Below are 21,234 nucleotides of genomic sequence, written 5' to 3' on the forward strand. Positions count from 1 at the left end.
TCAGTTGCAGACTACTCATACTCATCATAAAAAGGAGCATGTTGTCTGGGAAAATAAGATTTTGTTATAATTATGGGAAGGGGAAATAAGTGTTCATACATTTCTGCACTATGAAATCAAACAAAACCCATAATTTATCATAACCTAGAGGTAGAACAAGTGTAATTTGCTGGAATAACATATGAACCTTTGGAATCTGCAATGCCAGTAAAGTAGAATGTCCTGTTAAAACTATCATGACAAAGTCCTGACCTACCTATATCAATTGTCTCCTTCTTTATTTGTGTAGCTTCCAGAGCTGCTAGGGTGGAGTTGGCTAATTCCCCCTCATCTTCAAGGATTTCTGTAAAAAATAATCATTTGCAGAGTTCTTATTAACTAAACACATCTTGAGTGATGTCTTGAGAATCAACTACTCAGAATGCTGCTGCTAACTTCTGTTAAAGATTTCCTCTCTTAATACATTAAAGCTGCCATTTATCTGCAGTAATAGGCTTAAGAACAGAGTGTTCTGCTTATAAAGTAAATCCAGAACATCACATAACAGCTGCAGTATATGTTTATAGGTTACGTTTGCAAACTCTTAAGTTATTTTAACCTGGATCAGAATTTGTAGAATGGTTCACTGATGGTGGGTGTAAGATATCTAGTTGCTGATAAATGTTCCTGCAGCAGAACAGGCAAGACAGTGACTTGCATAAAGGGTGCAATATATACTGAAATTATTGAAAGACTCCCAAGTGACTGATGCAAAGAGTGTTTGAATTAGCCCCAAAAAGGAGCAAGGGACCCTGACACATCAGGGTGCTGTGCTTAGACAATTGATCTGTAAGGCTGCTTGCGTGATGGAGACAATGTACCAAAGCCTGTCCCGAGAGCATCTCTGCTGCTGCAGCTTGCAGGGGTTTACATCACACAGCTGGGTGACAGAGGTGTCCCTGGGCTCCCCTCTATGGGGAGGAGATCTCCACTCCTCTACCATTGGCCCACTGGTGTTAAGGGAAAATTCCACCCCTCTGCCCTAGGACAGAGGTATGGGCAGGTGGATGATGCAACTGGTCTTGCTGCTCCTCGCTTCCCAGTGAGGACACTGCTCTACAGAGATTAAACGGTGAAGGCCACATCATGGATCAATGACAGCAACTTTCTGGCTCCCAGCCTGTTCTCAGTCCAGTCAAGAATACTGGCCCTAAACATTGAGCAATAAAGTTTAATCTAGAGCCATTTAATTAAAAATTACCCCCAGATCAATACAGCTTTGTTTGCATCAGATGTTCTTTATGATGAGACTAGCATCACATGCTTTTTTTTTTTTTTTTTTTTTTGTGAGCCAAGAATGTGGGTAGGGAGCCTGGCTTTTTTTCTAAGGCACCTTTCAGAGTTTTGGAGGGAGGGCACAAAAAGAGTAAGACTGAGCCAAACAGAACAAGCCATCAACAGTTTTTGGCATGGATAAAACACAGTGGCTCCATCTGAATTGTTAGTGAAGCTATAGACAGTTGCCAGCAAATATGCTTAATCTCTACTTTGTGTTTGAAGCACTGCTCACAAGGCCACCCGAGCAATGCTGTCACAGTCTTTCCTTTCACCCACTCAGACTGATACAAGCTCTGTTCTCTTTTGGCATTCTGTCAGCATCACTAATTATCTTGTTTTCTGGCTCATGAGGCAAGATTAGTAATTTGTCTCCTAATCCTTACTCTCATGTGTGTCTTGAATAGTTTAAAAGGGAATTGGGATATGTTAAAACTAGGGAAAGTTTTTAGCCTGTGGCTTATGTTTACACTCCAACAGCTTGCAAAGTTGCTGCTCTGTCACACAGATCTATGAGAGTGGATACAGAAATCTGTGGGTCTCAGTTAAGAGTGTATGTCTGCAGCCCAAATATGCCTAGGCTAAGGCAGTGAATAATCAAGAACTTTGGGGTTTGCACTTCTCTGAAACACTGCCTAACACTAGCCTGGGGCATATGTATGTAAATATTATCTTTTGACTTTATATCTGTACATTTTAAAATTCCTTGCACACAGCAGCAAGTGTTCAAGCCAATGCTAAGTGCCTGAGTATGTACTAACTTAAAATCTTAACTTTAAACAACAGGTTTTTAAAAAGCCCTTGCTTAGGAATGTATTTTGGAAGTGTCACTACATCAAATTTGTTCTGAGAGGGACATATAGTAAAATGTAGGGAGTATCAAAAATCCTAAGAAAATAAAGACAAGGAAAGGAATTTGTTTGACATAAATTACTTGTTGTAGGTATTTTTAAGAACATCAGGCTAGCGGTATTTCTTAGAAACCTGTTTTCATCTCCACTATTGTTCCCTAGCACTTCAAATTTAATTAAACACCTATACATACACTCTGTGGTCATACTGCTAAGTCTGACACACGTGGAATGTACATGGAGTTTGGATTGACAAGACTGCATAGATGAAAGTAATTGGCTTGTCTGAACAGATTTGTTACTTTTAGTAACAACTAAAAGTGATCCCAGAAATTGAAAACATCAGTGAAAATGACTAAATAAGGTTTTATTTGCAGATCGATTCAATGTGGGGTATGTTTTACCAAAAGAGAGAGCAATCTGCAGTGTCCCTAGCCTATCACAGGAGGCTTTAGCTGAAAACCCACAGGCTGGAGACTGTTGTGGTCCTTCTGCTCCCCCAGCTGGGCAGTGCTGACAGCAGTGTGTCAGGAGCTAGGACAGGCTGCGCAAGGAGCTGTGAGGGTTTATTTACCTTTGTCTTCTCCTTCTCAGGTGGGCATTTGCTGCTCTTTGAGTAACAAATTCATATGGGCAGAGGAGAAAAACAATACCATGGCACATTAAATAACTAATTGCTCTCCTGAAATTGGTGTATTTGTCTTTTGACTAACACCACCTTAGTATTTTTCTTACTAGAGTAGGGCAAACGCAAATGGGCTGTTTATAAACACTGGCAGAGGTGACACTGTTACTGTGGCTCCTAACTCAGATTCACCTGTAAGATCATGAGAAGCACGTGCACTCTGAAGCAGCTCCTGCATCTTCTGTGCATTTACACAGCTGCAGTTGCCAGAAGGCAATGCCTGCCCAGGCTAACTCATATATATGTGTATGTATATGGGTAAGTGCATATACAGCTCTGGCTGCAGAGTACATTAACTGATAAGGAAGATACCCAGATATGAGTTTAACAGAATTTCTAAATTCTCATTTATGCCAAATTGAGGTTTTCTACAATTTTTTTTTCAAGGCACACAAATACCTATAAATTTAATAATTCCATGCCTTTTGAGAAACACTTTTCTGCAAAAGTTCTGTTGAATATGCAGAAGCTTTTTAAAAAAGTGACATCCTAAATGCCAATGATTGTGAGACATTACTCATATCAAATAATGTAATGTATCAATGCCTTTTTCACAATATTTATCAGCGTGCATATTTATGAGTACAGAGCTACATACAATCTCTTTACTTACCAGTTTCTCACTTCAAAATTACTTGGACTGTCTAGGAAAGGCATGTACCACAATTAGTGAACAAAAAATCTCCATGATGTTGTAACATAAAAAGTGTGCATCTTTTCTCTGTTTTATGCAATACCTATTTATGTCACCATTAATAAAATTAAAGACTAGGTGTATTTTACCATCTGCAAAAAAATTATTTGAGTGTGTATTGTTTGTTTTGGAATGAGGGAAAGAATTTTGCAAACTGAACTCGTTTGTTGGTTTTGCCTTGGAGTGTGGTTTTGCATTCCCCCACAGAAGTTTGAAAAATAGTCTTAAGAGTGGAAATCCTGAGCTACAGACACTTTTGAACCACTTGCTATTTTAATCTTTCCCAACAAAATCATACTTCATTTACAATTACCCAGAAACAAAGAAACTATGAAATTAAAATACACATATTAGAAAAGGGAGATGGTAACCAAGGTAAACTACAGATATCTTTACACCTACACTTATCTTAAATGACAGAAATTTGTACTCAGGATTTTACTAGGAATATTTCTTTAACTTCATTTTAAATAGCTTGTTTGGAAGAGTGCAGTCCAAGTTACAATTTTATGTAGCACCAGTAAGTTGAAAACTGCCAGACAGTTAAGGAGCACTGCTGAATCATTACATTATTACAGTGTCTTACTACTGTCCATGTGTGTGTAGTAATTGTACTTGTCAATGGGTAGAAATTGAATTAAATATATTTTTAAGCAGTCTTAACTGGATGCCACAAAATGCTGTTTATTTCTTTCATATTTGTCTCTCTGAAAATGAGGTCCCTATTGGCAATGCACTTTTCATGACAACCTCTTTTTCTCCATGGAATGCATCAAGTGCCCTTGGTGAGCTGGTAAAAGGTCACTTATTTGTTAGTAAATTTAAATTTAATAATGTAATTGCTATTGAATGAAAAAAGCCAAAAATGTTAATCTCTGGTATACCTTAAATTACAATCATCTCTTTACTTACTTGTCATATTTGTTTCTTTGGTTATATGCAGAGCTGCCCGATTCTCTGGAGTAGTGTTTACAGTAACATCATCTGTCAGAAGATTTTTAATTTGATATTAAAATCTTACAAGTTTACATTAGATCATTTAAAATTCTGTAAGACTACTCCTTAATGCTTAATTTAGACCATGTTCTGCCTCACACTACTGAAAGAGAACATGAGGTGCTCTGTTGTGGACAATAAAACTTGTCAGCCTGAGAGACTTTCATGTGTCTCCAGCTGAATGTTAAACTTCTGCTTCCCCTGAAATTTATGTTTTCAGATGTAAACCATAATATTTCTTTGTAAAGAGCAGAGCATATGACCTTCATATTCAGTGAGACTCCTTAATGAAGTTTTCATCCCCTGACATGAGCATTTACACAATTATATCCTGATCACGTATTGTGAAAAAGAGATGCTGAATTAGTTCATGCCCAGGAGACTGAAAAATTCTAATCCTTGGGAATAACATAGTTTAAGTAAATGTACTGCAGTGCAGTAGGACATTGTACTCAACTTGCTTAAACTTGTTTCTTCTCTACATTCTGCGTCACAAGTCTCTGAAATTATTATTTATGGAACTGATTTTATCAAATTTAGCAGGCCATTGTAAATGTGTACACAAGTACGTGATGGTTATCTCTATGACATTATCTCTTGCAAGTTTTTTAGGTCTCTGAATTTTCTACCAGTAATTACAATTTGGGCCTATTTTAGGAATTAATTTTAATTTACTAAATTTAGATGTTTATATAAAATAGAAGACTTTTCAGATTACCTGAATCAGAAACTTTCTTTATATCTGCAACCTGTAGGTCTTCTGATGTATTACTAACAGAGTCCTCTTCACCTGTGTCTCCAGGCATTTCTGTGTAAATAATGCTAAATTAATTACAGCACCAAATTTTTATATTTTATAAGATCAACTGTGATGTATCAAATTAAAAAGTCCATCCAGCCTCGGATGCTCTTTACTTCAGCAGGCAAAGTAGATGCATTAGCAAAACATGTAGAAATGGCAAGTGAACAGTGGATCTTCCCCCAAAATGTTCTCACAGTTTTCAGCCAGACTGTCTTTGTGTAATATTTTTCTTGACTTCTCCCATTACTTTACTAACTCCTAGTCTTACATTTAGCCAACATAGTATCATCCCCTCACCTAAAAGTTTAATGTTTAATTCTGTTCTTAAACAACGAGCATGTTTCTGGTTGTACATACGAATAAAAATGTTTTAACTTTTGGGTAGTGTAGGTTCATCAGTCTACTCTAATTCTGCATTGATCATCCATTACCATTGTCAATAACCACCCAAAACCAAAGGCAGGCTCTGCCAGCATTCTTAGTGCTGTCCCTTTTGCTATTTTCACTGTTGTCTCACCAGTTTTGGGAGTCTTGCTCCAAAGGCCAATCAAACTCATAAGAGAAAGACAATTTAGATGTTATTTTTTTTAACCAATGTCTGTTACTACAGATTTCTTTTGCTCAATGTCTTAATTTTTCCAGTAACAGAGTCTGACTATCTCTCTGATCCATTTCTTATCTAAACTGAAAACAATCTCTTCTGACGTGACTCTGACTGGAATTGTCTCTCTGTATTATTTTATCCTATGTCTTCATATTTTTTTCTCCTTTTGCTTCTCAGTTCTATTAAAAAAGTACAGGGAAATCACTCAATCTGAAACATACCTTTTAACAAAATACAAAACTACTGGACAAAATAGTAAATTTCTATTCCATGTTTTTCCACACCAGCCAATCGGTTAATCTCTCTGTTTGCACTTTTTGAGTTTTTTTATGGTCTCTCTCGTGCTGGAAAACTAAAAATTTTAAGTGATATGTGGGTAGTTCAAGTACTTACCTACGGAATCCTTTTCTGATTTTGCTTCTGTCCATTCTGGAGGCCTCTCACTTTCATCATTATCTGATTTACTTGCTTGTTCCATTGTGCAGTGCCCCAGAATAGCATCCAGTTCATTAAAAAATTTCATACTTTTACTCGTACTCCCTTGGGCACTTTTTACACTCTTGTATTCATGTTTCAGATTTTTGTATTTTGTCCTGCACTGCTTCCAGTCCCTGTCAATTCCAAACTTTTGCAGTCTAGCAGCAACCTGCTCAAATATTCTTTTATTCCTCACTGTCCCCTCCAGTTGTTGCTGGATATTTTTGTCTGACCATATGCGTATCAAAGCTCTGACTTCATTAACAGTCCAGTGTTTTCCTCCTTCATTTGCCACTGTAGGAATGAAAGCCGCTGGTTTGGAAGCCGCTACTGCTGACGCTGGATTACCTGCATTGTGTGGGGGAGAGGAGAGACACAGAGATTTGTTACCTGCATTGGTGGTTGGGGTGGGGAAGGGACAGAGAGAATGGGAATGAAGAACACTGTTTAAAGACAGAGCAGAGGTGACATTAAAATCAAGCTATTGGTTATTAATTTGTCAGCATTTTTGTTAATTCTGATATCATTTTTGCTTTCACTTGAAGACATATATTAAGATAGCACATGTACATTTAATTAATCTAAGAGGAACATTTCTTTCTTCTGTGTCCTAATACACTACATTTTTACCTGTAAGACCTTTGGGTACAACTGATGAGCTGCTTTGTCCTTCAGACATTAGAGAGGAGAAGAGAACTGTTGGGAAGATGGGATGTGCTGCAGGAGCACAATAATAAATTGGCACCAAGTCACTGACACCAGCATCCAGACTTAACTTTCTGCATTCATGCCATACTTTAGTTTGTACACACATGGAGAGACTTAACCTGGGTAAGGATATAAAGAATCTGATCCTTCTTTCTTAAAAAAGCACCCGAGTTGTGGGGAGCAGAGGAATGGAGACTTTTGCTTAAGTAAAACATCAGTGTGCTAGAATCCAGTTCTTATGGCACAGAACCTGCACCTTTCTCAGGGCAGATCAATCAAAAATATTCAGGGTTTTTTGGTAAAAATCAGTGTGAGTTGTCTTACTCTGCATAACTAAGATATTTTTCCATTTTCTCCAGTCTACTTTATTTTTTAACATTATGAGGCCATCCATGCAAAAACTTAAAACACTGAAATATTATATATTTTAGTTTTCTAATGTTTCTTTGTTTCTAGTTTTGAATTTGCTTTAAGACTTTGTTTTGGTTATAAGATTAGTTTGGAAAGGGTTTTCTCATGCATTTTCTAAAGCTTTGAAAAAATGACTAAAAAACCCCAAATAAACAAACCCAAGACCATTTCCAGGGCATGATCAAATGAAGCAGCATCAAAATGCACAGTAACTGACAGGTTTTTACAGTCATACTGCAGTGATGCCTTTGTCAGTCTCTTTTTCTTGAAGAGCAAACCAGATTATAGGGGTTTGATACTTTATAGCCACTGAGATGTGTGTGATGGCAATAGTATCGGACCCTTGATTGCGCACAGAGCTTTAGTGCTTTAGGAGAACATTTATAATAACCTGTCTGGGGACAAACTTGTCCTAGATAAAGCCATTCTTTGCTAGTCTCCATAATTCATTCTAGTTGTCAATAAGTTATTCTAACAGATTTTTTTTCCTTATGGTCCTGGGTTAATCAGGACTCTGCAGCAGCCAGCTCATAGGCAGTGTAGTTGAGAAGGATAATTTTCAGGTGGCACATCAATTATGCTTTCTCCATTTCTTTCTGAGGGAGTGAAAGAAAATGCTGATTTGCTGGTGAATCAAACCATAGGAACTGCCACAGATGATAACTGCTGACATCAGATAGGCCAGGGAGGAAAGGCCTAGGGAAGATGACAAGAAGAGAGGATGAAGAGTCCAAGGAGGTGCTCTCTACACTTCCCAGTCAAAGCCATAGAGCACGAGGGTATCTGGGAGGAATAAAGTTTCTTTGCTCTTTGTATAGACCAGTATTTCTCACTAGTCAGTACATTTCCAACTGAGCTCACTTTTGGTTGTGGATATTAGTTCAAACGAGTTCTGGTGACTTGGTGTATTGCTTGCTTATTCTGCTGTGTGTAGAGTGAAAGATGGTGGGGTGTTTATTTCTCATTCCATTTAAAAAACATTTTGATTCAAAATATCCTGCCTACAAGTACTGCTTTGAAACAAAGTTTGTTATGGTCAGTGCAAAAATTTTCCTAATATCTTAAGAGCATTTTAGTCCTAACTTGTTTTTAAAAAATGTTTAAGCAGGATATACATTATTTTTTTTATCTGAAAGATGCATTTATTCCATATTTAATCTTTTTCTAAACTTCCTCAAACCTGAGAAATCTGCTGAAATAAAACCAAAATATTAGGCATTATAGATACAAAGGGGTCGACATTTTTCTTTCAGTGGTTTCTGAGAGTGCCTGAATCCTACAGACTAGAGGAGGTACTGGGGGAGGGCATTTAAGTACTAGTACATACTTGAGAGCCCATGCAATTGAAGTTATTTTGCTGACTTTGTGAAAGCAGCTTCCTCAGAATTGAAGATTTTTCTGCTTGGCAGTGTGTTGAGCACTGAGAAGTAAAAACATGTTCCTGTAAAATTTGATACAGATACTTTCTGCATGTTTCGTTTATATGCATGAAGTATTTTATATGTGCATAAATTCCATGTGACATTCTGGTCTCTTCCTTAATTTCTTTCTATGCCAGGCAGGAGGAGTGTAATGTGTAACATAATAGCCATAGGCTTAGCCTGTGCATTTTTTTCTTCCTAAATATGGCATCTTGCAGATTTTGTAATGGAAGTTGTTGTAACTGGGCTGGAATGTATACTAAGGCATAGAGGTATAGAAAGAACATGTAGGAAATTCAGGACAGCTGCTGTTCATCCAGGCAATGAATCAGCACATCAGTTGCTTAAATCTGCCTAAAATATGTTTGTTTCTCCATTTCCTGTAGCTTCCCCTTGAAGGGGCTCACACCTAGGATGCTCTTCCTCTTTCTGTCTTGCCAGATTTATGCCCTTGCTTTGGAAATTTGTTGAGCAAAACTACTAGAATAGGACATTTTCCAAATGTTGGAAATGGTTGGTTGGACTAAAGCATTGCTGACCACTCCTTGCTTGGAGAGGTGATTTTGAAGATATGCTGGAGACCTCTGCAAGTCTGGATTGCTCTGCATCTCTCTCCTGGCGCAGGCCACTCACTCATGCTGCTTTAAGCATCCATGATTTAAGAAAATGAGCTAGGGAAAAGCCACAAGCTGACATGGGTATCCTCTCTACTTTGGCACTTTCCACTGTCATTTAACAAAATGACTGAGGTTAATGCAGTTTATCATGATTAAGCTATAGCATGGGATGTGTTTTGCATGCAAATGGGGGTCATGCAGGTGTTACATCATATACAGTGGTCAGTGTCTAGTGATGCACAACACTGCTGAGTGCCAGCTCTGGCAAGGAGGTGGTGCCAGAGGGTGGCTGCATTAAAGCTATACTGATCAGAAACAGAATGACAGTGCTTTCAAGCTATCACGAAGTGCTCTGACACCCATGCTGCTTTTTAGTTTTTGATCTCTCTGTACCATCATACTATACCTAGTTGAACTGGTCTGGCATGAGATATAAAAAGTAGTGGATCTCCTGGAGCATCCTCATCATCTTCTAGAGAAACTGGTATTTCACCTGGGAAGGAAAGAGGTTTTAGATAAAAAATAGGTATGGACTAAATTAGCAGTTTAAATTTAAATGTCCATACACTATAAGAAGATCTTTAACTTGGAAGTGTCGACACTTAATTTGTAGTTAAATTAAATTTTTAATTAATTTAGCTGTCCCTATGAGTTATAGGAGGCAAATCATTTTATGTCTTGTATATGAAGCCTGTTTGAAATGCTGTTAAAAATTTTGGTTGAAACTAACTTGATTCTAGTGACTTGTATGCTCTTCTGACTCAGTATTCAGGGTAAATAATGATGTAAAGTAAGAGACATACAAATAAAGGCAGACTTTACACACATATTCATAAAATCACAAATCCATTTATGTAACAAAATTAAATTCCTGGAAGAGTGTGAAGAAAATCAGGATGTTCTGCAAAGAGCTCTGGAAATCAATGGAATTCATTAACAGTATGGGGAGAGGACCTATATTCATTGTGACTTGACAACAGGCATATTTGTAGCTGACAGGATTAAGTCTAGCTTTTTCCAGCATAGCTTTTCTACATTTGTTTAAAAGGGAACATTATAGCAATTGCTATGGAAGTATAAAAAGCAGCATATGTGCGTCAGGTTCAGAACCAGCTAGATTTTCACAGAGTACAGACTTGTAAGTTGTCCTGTTGGTAGTGTGCTGTTTTCTACATCCACGTTGACAGGAGGTTTGAAATGTTGCTTATACAGGAACTGAGCTTCTGTGAGCTGCAGCCAGGCAGAGCACCCAGATCAAAGCTCGCAGCTCCGTGGTAGTTCGTCAAGGGGAGCAGTAATGAGGTGTGGTTAGGATGCAATCTCCTACCCCTGACATCGCAAAACTGCGTTTGAAACCATTATCCTAAACCCTCCTGACTTTCAGCAAGGCTCACTATGACTCATAGATGCAGTGGCCTGATCTCTGACTGCTCCCAGCTGCCTGCCTGGCTTCCCTGGCAGGAGATGCTGCTCGTGCCTCTACCTCCAGCGACAGGACTGGCATTTCAGCTGCTTAAGAGCAGCAAAGCAAACCAGGGAGAGGAGAATAAATTCTCTCCTGGAAGGCCTCTGAGTGTGCCATAGGCACTAGCATGCACAAGGTTAATTACATTGTTACATTAAAAGAGAAACTTCTTTTATTTTTAGTAAGAACAGTTACCACAAAAAATATATTACTACACCACAAAAGCTACTCAATAAAATTATTGCACACTTGTTTAAAAAAAAACAACTATATAAAATACTGTCAATGACATGTTAAAAAGAGTAGACATGGAAAGCCATGTATAAATGGCACTTTTATGAAAGATCTTCCTGCATTTTAGTAGCTGAGTTTTCTGCCAGTCATTGCTGATGCATTTCTGCTCAGCTATAATCTTTTTGCATTTGCTTAGGTAAAGTGAAGGTCAAACAAGGTGACCAGTGCCTGAATATTTAAACATAAAGAAAGAAATATAAAAAGTGTAAACAACTTAAATTACTAGGCAAGTATTTTTTAAAATAATGTATTTAGTTTATTAATCCTTGATTTAACTTGATTAACAAAATGGGAAGGTCATTCATTTGAACTCTAATGAAAGATACCATTTTTCATAGCACACCATCACTTCACATGGATTTTCTTAGTGCAATAACACACAAACTGTACTTGAAGAGAAGTGAATGTTTTGACTTGTATCTTAATGATTATCTAAGCTGCATCTCTGCCTCTGAAATGTGTTTTGGGAGGGCAGTATGAATGTCTCTGCTTACATTTCTGCATGTGCTTATGCATAAAGTGTTATCTTTTCATGAACAAGCTGGGAACTGGTTTGTGTTGCTACCAGGTTTGTCCTGAGACTTCCCTCTCAGATTTGATTAAGATTTTCAGTAATAATTTCTTCAAATACTCTTTCAAAAGAAAACTGATTCTACCACGTATGAAAAATCCTCAGGGGAACACTATTGAAATACCATTCAATCATATAAAAAAAAGTAGTCTCTTTTCTTCCCTTTCTGTTGTTCCCCCTTCCAAGCAATCTCCCAGTAGCTGAGATAATGTAAAGACATGCTTTGCATCTTTACATTAGGCATACATAAGAATATTGAGACTGAGGCTAAGCAGAATGGTAAATATACGGTGAATTATTTGGGAACATGCCCTGTCCCCTGTCATGCTTTTTAAAAAGACAAATCAGTATAGCAACTGATTTCTTAAAATAAAATAAGATGTTCATGGTGGACACATATTATTAGTCACAGGTTTTAGTTTGCTGATAGCATTTTGTCCTTGCTACCAAAGCCATAAGCCTAGACATCCTTGATTCCTCCAGCCCCCTCAAAACGAGATGTCTTTGCCTCTTTTAAAAGAAGTGAGGGACCATTTTTCTCTCCTCTCCTGCAGCACACTGTGTTTGAAAGGGAGAAGCCCAGGAGGGGGCCTGCAGTCGCTGCTGGGGCAGGAGCAGGGGGCTCTTTGCTTGTGTCAGGAATTGCCTTTCCCTCTGTGGGAGTGACACCGGCAGCTCTGTCCCTGCAGAAGGACTTGAGAGCATCAGCTGCAGAGCCACTGATGCCAGTTTTGCCTTACAAGTGCTCTTCAAAGTACCGAGCTGGGCAGCATCGGACTCTGACTGCAGGTGGAATAGGACTGGGCCTCTAGTACAGTGTTAGTTGCTTGACTTGCATTCTTAAATAAGAAAGTTGATGATCTCACAGCTGTTCCCTCAGCCCCTTGTGGTGGATGTATGCATGCATTCTGCATAGCTGCAGGACACATTTCTTAGTGTGCTTTCGTTGAGGCTCAGTTGTGGTTGTTGCAAAAATCTTTGCATTTCAATTTTTGCAGTAGTGTTGCATTATTACAGTTAGCTGCATTTAATTTTTGTTTACCAATAAAACTTGTTTGCTTTTATTTTTCTGGAGGTAGTATCAGAGTGCTTGTGCAATCAAGAGATATATTTTATTATACCAGCTTTAAAACCAGACTGTCCTGGTGCTTCAAAACAAGGCATGTCTCACCCAGGGGTAATTATTTTTATAGATACTATAGTTTGGGATTCACAATTGAAATTAACTTTTGCTGATTTAAATTTGCTAGAGGTCTAAAGCAGATGAGAATTAGGATTACCAGGTGCAAACTACATCCAAACACAGAGGATAATCTAATGGCAGATCCTCAGATGTAGGACACTATCCTGATTTCATGTAGTCTTCAAAGTGTATCAGCTTTTATTAGCCTCAGTTCTGCAAGTTTAAATTTAAAAATTGATTGCAATTCACAGTGCAGAGAGCACATTACAATATTATAAAATTGCCGTTTTAATTTGAAGTGACTTTGACAGATTAGAGGCTTTTTGATAGTGATGACAAATTAAGGTCAAGCTTTTTGTTAAGGTAAACAATGAAAAATGTCAATTTCTTTTCCTCACATCTGTAAAGCAGCATTGTAGAGGGAGATGTGGAATGGTACAAGGACAAACTCAATGTCCAGCTCGTTTATATGCCTTTGACAATGACCCCTGGCAATAATGTTGAGTTTCTTTTTTTCTTAAAAAATATTCACAAAATTAATGTAAATTGCTACATACCATGGGAACAAATTAAGCTTTTAATTTCTCTTTTTAGTCATCTTATTTTGGTACTTATAACTATCACTGGGGCTTGTGCTTCAGTGACATTTAGGATGTGACAAGGAGATTTGAGTGATGTCAAACAGCAGATTGACCCTAATGAAACGTTAAGCAGAGCTTAAATGAATATGCAGAGAAGGTTGAATAAAACAAGAGATGCAAATAATTTAGTAAAACCCACTTCAGAATAAAGGCAGCTCTCTTCACTTGGTCTGCGCAAAACAGTCTGATAAATATGATAATTTTTACTTTCACTGCTAAACTAGAGTTTTTAATGAGAGATTATCACGCATGTGTTTCTTGAATATTAATAAAACTCCTTATAAAATAATTTACTTTAAGTCATCACACCTAAATATCAAGCTGATATGTATATGAGAGAAATAAGAACAAAAATCTAAATTTCACTTGTATCACAACAAATAACAATTTTTACAATACCCTGACAATTTCAACCTCTTCTTTTTCTTTATGTTTACATCTGAACTCTACAAAATCTGTTTCCAAAGTACTGTGAATGAAAGGCATAGAGAAGGAAAGCAGCTTATTTTAATTTAGCATTTCCACCCCGTGCAGGAGCCTGGACACTAGCAAGTACTCACCGAGGCTGCAATACAGGCAGTTAGTGTAATTTTGCTGGAATTACGCTGTATTTACAGACTTCGACACTGGTGGGTGCTAACATTTTATTCCCCTGCATGAGGCGTGCATCCAGTCACTTCTAACAGCGCTGCCGGGGCTGAGCAGCCTCCGCTCCAGCGCCAGCCAAGTCGGGCTCCGGTTTTGTTCCCTTTGGGTTTTAAGCAAAGAGAGAAAAAAAGAAGCAAAAATATTTTTCTTTACCTTGCGTGCTGTCTGTTGTGGGGCTTGTGTTCAGCTGCGTCTCAGTCGCAGAACACCTGCCGTTTTCTTCTGCTGCTAATTGTGTGACGGGCTCATATCGCAATATGGCATCCAGATCATGGAAAAACTTCATGGTTTTAGTGACATCCCCAGAGTTGTGGGCATATTTAACCGTTCTGTATTCGTACTTGAGGTTTTTGTACTTTGCACGGCACTGTTTCCAGTCCCTGCACACTCCCAACTCCTGCAACCTTTTAGCAATGTAGATAAATATTCCTTTATTCCTCAGAGTGCCGTGCAGTTGCTTTCTGATATTTTTTTCTGACCAGACGCTTAACAAGGCTTTAACCTCCTCCTCAGTCCAATGCTTCCCTGCTCCACTCTCCATGTTGAAAGTGACCTGGAAATGATTCACTATTTCTAGCCAAGATTTTGTTTCCTAGGAAACCAGACGGCTGGTTGTCAGTAAGCTCCGCCGAGATGAAAGGATCTAGTTTTACTGGCTCAAGCTGCCTGAGGGGAGTAACTTGAGACACTGCCAAATAAGCAGGCTCGCCGCTGGAGCCGGGCGAGGGAAGCGGCTCCGCCGGTGGGGAGGGGAGACCTCGGCCGGGCCGGGCCGGGACTGATTGCCGTGACTCCTCTTCGGGAGTCAGTGGGGGCACCAGGGTGTGAGAAAAGAAGCAAAAACAGCCTTTTTCGTTCCTTTAAAAAAAAAAAACAAACCCAACAAAACAAAGCAACGTCACACACACACCCCTTGTGGCCTGGGCTCTGCCGGTAGGCCCCGGGCAGCCCCTGCTCCCGAGGGGCCCCGGCCGCGGGACTGAGCCTTCCCCACAGGGGTCGCGTTCGGGATCGTCCTGCCCCATATCTTCACATCTCTGTGCGCTGTTTGCCTCTGAACTGCGGACGTTTGATATATGATGTTTTAATAACAACTGGCATACTTCAAGTCTGGCTCAGCTGGTAAAGTGGTGCAGGCATTGTGGTAGTGACACTGAGATCTCATGCCTTTTGTCAGTGCTAAGTGAAAGATGTAATCCAACGCCTTGACCAGGGCCTTCCTTGGGGTCTCTGCTTCTCTCTTCCTAGTGATTTTAGTTACTATTTAAAGAGACCATGACAGTATTAAAATGGAAACTTCCTGTAATATTAACATTGCAATTACAAGTTGCTGAATGCAGTGCATCAACCCTTAAATCTTACTACCAGTCTTTGTGTTTATAGATAGAACATCTTCCCGAGTTAAAGTAAATGGCTTCAAGAACATCCTCTGATTATTTTCTTTAAAGAACTGTGTCACTAACAGGGTAAATTTGTTCAGATATGTGGGAAGTTTGGTTTGTTTTGTTTTCTGTAAGCAAGCGTTCTTCAAAATTTTTGCTTTACATCCAACTGGGACTAGTAACAAATAAAGGGATTTTATGAACTGGAGAAAATTGGTAACGAGCATGTCAGTTGTAGATTAGCATCCATTCTATTGAATTTTGTGCCCAATTCTATTGTTGCTTGTAATAAATAATTCCAGTGACTTCAACTGAATTAAACCAATCCAGTGCACAAATAGGACATTAATTGTCTTTCCCTTTTTAAGAAAAATATCTTTCCTGTTCAGACATTATTATATATGAGAGTGGGCAGGAGCTTACCCGTCCACCAAAGCCCTGATGAGTATTACAGGCACGGGCAGGCACATAGCAGCAGTTTTGTTGTAGGCAACACTGCCTTATTTCAGGAAGTCTTTTAAAGGGAGATGGAGCAGCCTGCACTCTTATTCACCCAAAAAAAAATGCAGTCTGCAAAGCAGACCTTTTCAATGGATAAGGACTGGATTACCAACTGTGGGCAAGTGTACAGTGTTCTGCCTGCCTTGGCAGGGCAGCATCAGGGCATCTGGGGTACACCCAGAGGACCCAGCAGGGGGAAGGGCTGGGGAAGACAGGCAGCAGGACAGGGAAAACACATGTATTTCAGCTGAATCAGCTCTTCTCCTCAACAAAGCACAACTGCCAGCCCGAGGCTGATGTACTTAAGAGAAGTATTTCCATTTGCAGTGACACTTGAACATCAGACTTGTTTTGTCTGAGTTCAGAAGCTGAACATTAGGTTTATGCACTCAGATGCTTTCATCAGAGGGTCTGTGTTGCTTTTAGAGGTGTAAATGCTAGCTTGTCTGATTAAGTGCAAAAATGCAAAAGCTTCTGCACAGGTGATCAGTGGGAAAGACAATCCATTCCCCTAAGCAACACCATCAGTTTTTAATAACACCTGACAATCCAAAGCAGAAATTGAATAGCATTATAGGACCTAGTACTATTGCCTAGACCATTATGCCTCTGAAAATGGCTTTATCCAATTAAACATCTGTTTTTTACTTTATGCCTGTACTGAAATTGAAGTCCATTAAGAGCCTGAGCCAGTACTTATTGGTGGGAAGATTCCCACTGAATTTAGTGGACTTAGGCACAAACCTTATGTGACTGTCTTGAAATAAAGCATAGCAAGAAACCTGCAATTAACACAGCAATTATAAGTCTGTAAAATAAAACAACAGACAACATATTAAAATGCCATTAAAAATTTATCCATTGCATGTTAAAAGTGTTTCATAATCATGCCAGTGCTTTATGTGAATTTTATTTTGTCCACAGGGGCCAGGAAAGTGCTGGAATTGTGACAAGTGATGGCGAGTCATCCCAGGCATTCAAAGTGCACAAGGTAAAATGCAAATAAATGTTTTGTATTCTTAAGTGAGATGCATGTAAGTTAGTTTCTGGTAAGAAGCAGTGTAGTTAGAGGAAAAAGTAACATGCTTGATGGATGGGCTGGTTTGATTTTGTCAGAGTATCTCATTTTGTTACTTGTCTTGAGTATATCCTTAAAACAAACTTGCCAATGTTGTCTTGATAGGTGTTTCTGTGCATACAGTGAGACACACACAGAAGTTACCCAGAGCATGCTAATGATGCCTCAAAAACTTTTTAACAAAGTCACCCTGCACTCTGTTAACTCTGCAGACTTGGAAGAGCATCGATGCTCTTCTTGATCTTAAAAAGAAAAAAAATACCGTTACAGACTATGCACAAGGAGATGGATGAGTAAATCTTACACTAGTGAGACTAAAGGAAGTGGCAACTACTTTACCCATAGGTAGCAATAAACAGAATCTAAGACAGAATGGAGGCCTGAGAAGGTCACACGGACTTTCTTGAGAGAATCACGGGGGATGTTACAAGACACATAATGAGCACAGCCTTAAAAGTATCTATTTTTAGTCAGGGAATAGATTGTTCCATGAAAATCCTCAGCACAAAAATGTAGCTTGCTTTATTTAAAAACAGGACTAAAGGGAAGTGATATAGCACTGTGACCTACTCAGCTTCTTTCTTTCCCATATATTTCAGGTTATTTGCCTTTTTCTTAAAGTTCCATTAATACTACTATATCAGCATTAAGCAGAAGAAGAACTTGCAAAGTCACCAGGAAAATAAAACCAACAGAACATTTTTTTCTTTTTTTCTCCCAAAGGGAATGGGCCTTATAAACCACGTCTTCAGTGCAGACAGCCTGAAGAAGCTGTACCCTTCAAACCTTGGTATTGGGCACACGAGGTACTCCACCTCAGGAATTTCTGAGCTTCAGAACTGCCAGCCTTTTGTCGTAGAGACTCTTCATGGGAAGATCGCTGTGGCACACAATGGGGAGCTAACAAATGCTGCACAGCTCAGAAGGAAGGTTAGTACCTCCTTGGGGGCTCAGGCATTGTTTCTTTCTGAGTGTGAGGCAGAAATGAGCAATATGGTTGCTGTGACTTTTCCTTAATACCAAACTTTTTTTTTGTTTGTTTTTTGGGGGTTATAAAAGAGCTCACTAATCAAAATAAATAATTTTGGGGGGGAAAAAAACCTGTGAAGGGGATTCTGCCTTGATATCTCTTTCTGGATCTGTTATAGGCAATTTCATATTTTCTCCTTTCTATTTTAACTCTTCCCAGAGCATGCACAAAGCTAATTAAATCACCCAAACATGAATTTGTGCCCTGAATATTGGTGGCATTATTTTGGTTGCATGTGGAGCAAAGGAATGAGATGAAGAAGGAAAATATAGTGCTAGCACAGAAGATTGTCTGACCTCATTTAATATAGTTGGTTTATTGGAAGAAATTTGGCATAATTATGCAGTGATCACCTGAAGCACTGTGAAACATTTGTTCTTTGCAGCAAGGTGTTGTTAGGTTCAAACCTGAGCGGTGTGATGTGAGATTTTTTTTTAATGCTGGTAACACTTTTGGCTTGTGTCTTAAAAGCTTATGCGGCACGGTGTGGGACTGTCGACCAGTTCTGACAGTGAACTGATCACCCAGCTGCTGGCTTTCACCCCTCCCCTGGAAAACGACGACACAGCCGACTGGGTGGCAAGGTGAGGAGCCTGGGCTTCACACTCAGCCCCAGCCATTGCACCTCAGCATGATGTGCAGCTGTAAATGCTCACAGCTGTTCGTGTGGCACACAGTTATGTTCACCTATGTCTCATTCCAGAATAAAAAACTTAATGAAGGAAACTCCAACTTCGTATTCATTGCTAATTATGCATAAAGACATAATCTATGCAGTACGTGATCCGTATGGGAATCGCCCGCTCTGCATTGGTCGCCTTATTCCAGTAGGGGACATGAATGGAAAAGGTAAACACCCTCTCCCTCTCTCTCTCTCTATATATATGTTTGAATCTCCATATGCATAGTGTATGCTTGAAATCACTGTTATAGGTAATTAAAACTACACTTACTGAGGTGTAAGTAGAAATATGTGATGCAAAAATGAGTTTTGAAAAATAAAAAAAGTTGGCAAGGAAAAATATCATCTATAGGAAGTGTGCAAATTTCCATTCCCAGATAACAGGGAATCTTAGTGGCCTAATGATAGCCACAGTTAAGCATCCCAACTGTAACACAATTTAAATAATTCCCATTGCTTAAACAAGAAAGCAGTGATGAACTGAATCACAGAGGGGTTGAGGTTGGAAGGGAGCTCTGAAGGTTGTTAGTCCAAATCCCTTCTCAAGCCAGGCCACTTAAAACCAGTTGCTCAGGACAATGTCTAGAAACAAGTCTGGTTTCTTCCTTTTTTCTCCTATAGTAAGGTGGGAAAAAAGTGCTGGATTACTTGCAATGTACCTCTGAATTCCAAGCAGCCCTGTCACATGTAGTGACTGGACCATTACACAAGCAGTTTATGGGAAAAATTCCTTGTGTTCCTGTTCAGCCTGCAAATCAACAATTTTCTCCACTTGTCATTTTGTTGATATTTTGTATATCAAGAAAATATCTTCACTTGTTGCAAACTAAAATAATTCAAAGGCAAAGCAGTGAATTCTTCCATATCTTCAGAAAACTGAGTAATTTTAACCACAAGAAAAATTACCCAGATTTTTTAAAGCATATAGACATTCCTACCCTATGTGACACAATTATATCTTTCCTATAACTGTGACTCTCAAAACTCATTGGAATTCAATCCAGCATCCATTGTAATCAAAAGCATTTATCAACCTATTCAGCCAAGGGAAAGTAAGGATTTTCTTGTGTCAACAAAAGTAATTATGTCTATCTAAAGTCACTGAACTAGAATTTGAAAAGTTTGAAATAGTGCAGGGATAACAAAGGTAGTTACCTGAACTGTTTCTCGTCATGAGCTGTGACTATGATGCTGTTACTCCGCTTCTGCCTAGAACAGAATTATGATGTTTATTTTGTGGATGTGTCTGGGATTTTTTTTAAATAATGGAAAGGTGGAAACAGTGGAATGCTATACATTTTAGTTAGAAATTACAATAGTCTTTAATTGCACACTTGGAAACCATAGCAAACCAGATACTGCAGCAAAAATGTGATTGGGAGGTCATGGTAACAAAAATGGGGGACGCTAACTGAAATCTTTTACTTCAGGAAAAGATAACACTGAAACAGAAGGATGGGTTGTTTCTTCTGAATCCTGCAGCTTTTTGTCTATTGGTGCAGAGTAAGTGGCCTAATTCTTACTTTATCTGAAAACTCTTCCTTAGACAGTGATTAAACATTAAATCCCAAGTTGCCAAATATCATAATTATAACAACATGAAGACACCAAGGTTTAGTTTGCTGTGGAGGATATTTTTGCTAGACCTGGTTTTTGCCAGTTTATTTTCTCAAACAGATGATTGTAAAAAAAGAATTATGTGTGCAGAAATTAACAGTAAAGACAACTACTGTCACAAAGCAAATGCCTCTTACTTGTTGCATTATACCTGATTACCCATATAATTTATTCATTTTGCCCTTATTTTCAGCAGCATAGTTGCATTACAAATAATTCTTCACCTACAGAAAAGTTACACTGGTAGTTCACAGGCTGAAATAACCTGAGTTGTAGCATATGCTGTTTGGTAAGCTGGCCTCCTTGTTAGAAAAAGATTAACTGTTTCCTGAAACTTCTTTGAAATTTCTGTTAAGAAAAGATCACTGTGTAGGACAATCAGCTGAATCCTGTGTGTTTTCAATAAAGCAATTTTGTCTAAACTTCTTCAGTAGCTAGTGCTGCTTGCTACTGCTAGTATCTGACCAGTGAATAAACACAGATTTTCTCACCTCAGATTTGTATGTCCAGAATATTTCAATATTTTGGGATAGATTTAGATGTTAGAATAGCCACCTGAGGA

At 38.7% G+C, this 21,234-nt stretch overlaps 2 protein-coding genes across 6 annotated transcripts in view; one reads left to right on the top strand and one right to left on the bottom strand.

Annotated features, from left to right (window-relative positions):
• The window catches only part of PAICS (phosphoribosylaminoimidazole carboxylase and phosphoribosylaminoimidazolesuccinocarboxamide synthase), a 41,376-nt gene extending 26,368 nt beyond the window's left edge, over window positions 1-15,008 (bottom strand). The window contains exons 1-6 of one of the 5 annotated variants that reach the window (XM_071432318.1): window positions 14,536-15,008; window positions 9,987-10,073; window positions 6,340-6,771; window positions 5,259-5,348; window positions 4,457-4,528; window positions 257-343 (exon numbers count right to left, since the gene is read on the bottom strand). In XM_071432318.1, coding sequence (XP_071288419.1) covers window positions 257-343; window positions 4,457-4,528; window positions 5,259-5,348; window positions 6,340-6,771; window positions 9,987-10,073; window positions 14,536-14,923 — 1,156 coding nt within the window. In that variant the 5' untranslated portion in view covers window positions 14,924-15,008. The remainder of the gene's footprint in view (window positions 1-256; window positions 344-4,456; window positions 4,529-5,258; window positions 5,349-6,339; window positions 6,772-9,986; window positions 10,074-14,535) is intronic. The other 4 variants (XM_071432320.1, XM_071432321.1, XM_071432319.1 and 1 more) reach the window with 4 other exon arrangements.
• Window positions 1-21,234, top strand: part of PPAT (phosphoribosyl pyrophosphate amidotransferase) — a 43,132-nt gene that overhangs the window by 15,743 nt on the left and 6,155 nt on the right. The window contains exons 2-6 of the mRNA XM_071432325.1: window positions 17,190-17,256; window positions 18,067-18,273; window positions 18,845-18,957; window positions 19,077-19,222; window positions 20,486-20,558. Coding sequence (XP_071288426.1) covers window positions 17,190-17,256; window positions 18,067-18,273; window positions 18,845-18,957; window positions 19,077-19,222; window positions 20,486-20,558 — 606 coding nt within the window. The remainder of the gene's footprint in view (window positions 1-17,189; window positions 17,257-18,066; window positions 18,274-18,844; window positions 18,958-19,076; window positions 19,223-20,485; window positions 20,559-21,234) is intronic.

The sequence above is a fragment of the Agelaius tricolor genome, unplaced genomic scaffold, assembly GCF_023055355.1.
Source record: "Agelaius tricolor isolate 1412-34295 unplaced genomic scaffold, bAgeTri1.0.p SCAF_8, whole genome shotgun sequence".
Taxonomy (NCBI): domain Eukaryota; kingdom Metazoa; phylum Chordata; class Aves; order Passeriformes; family Icteridae; genus Agelaius; species Agelaius tricolor.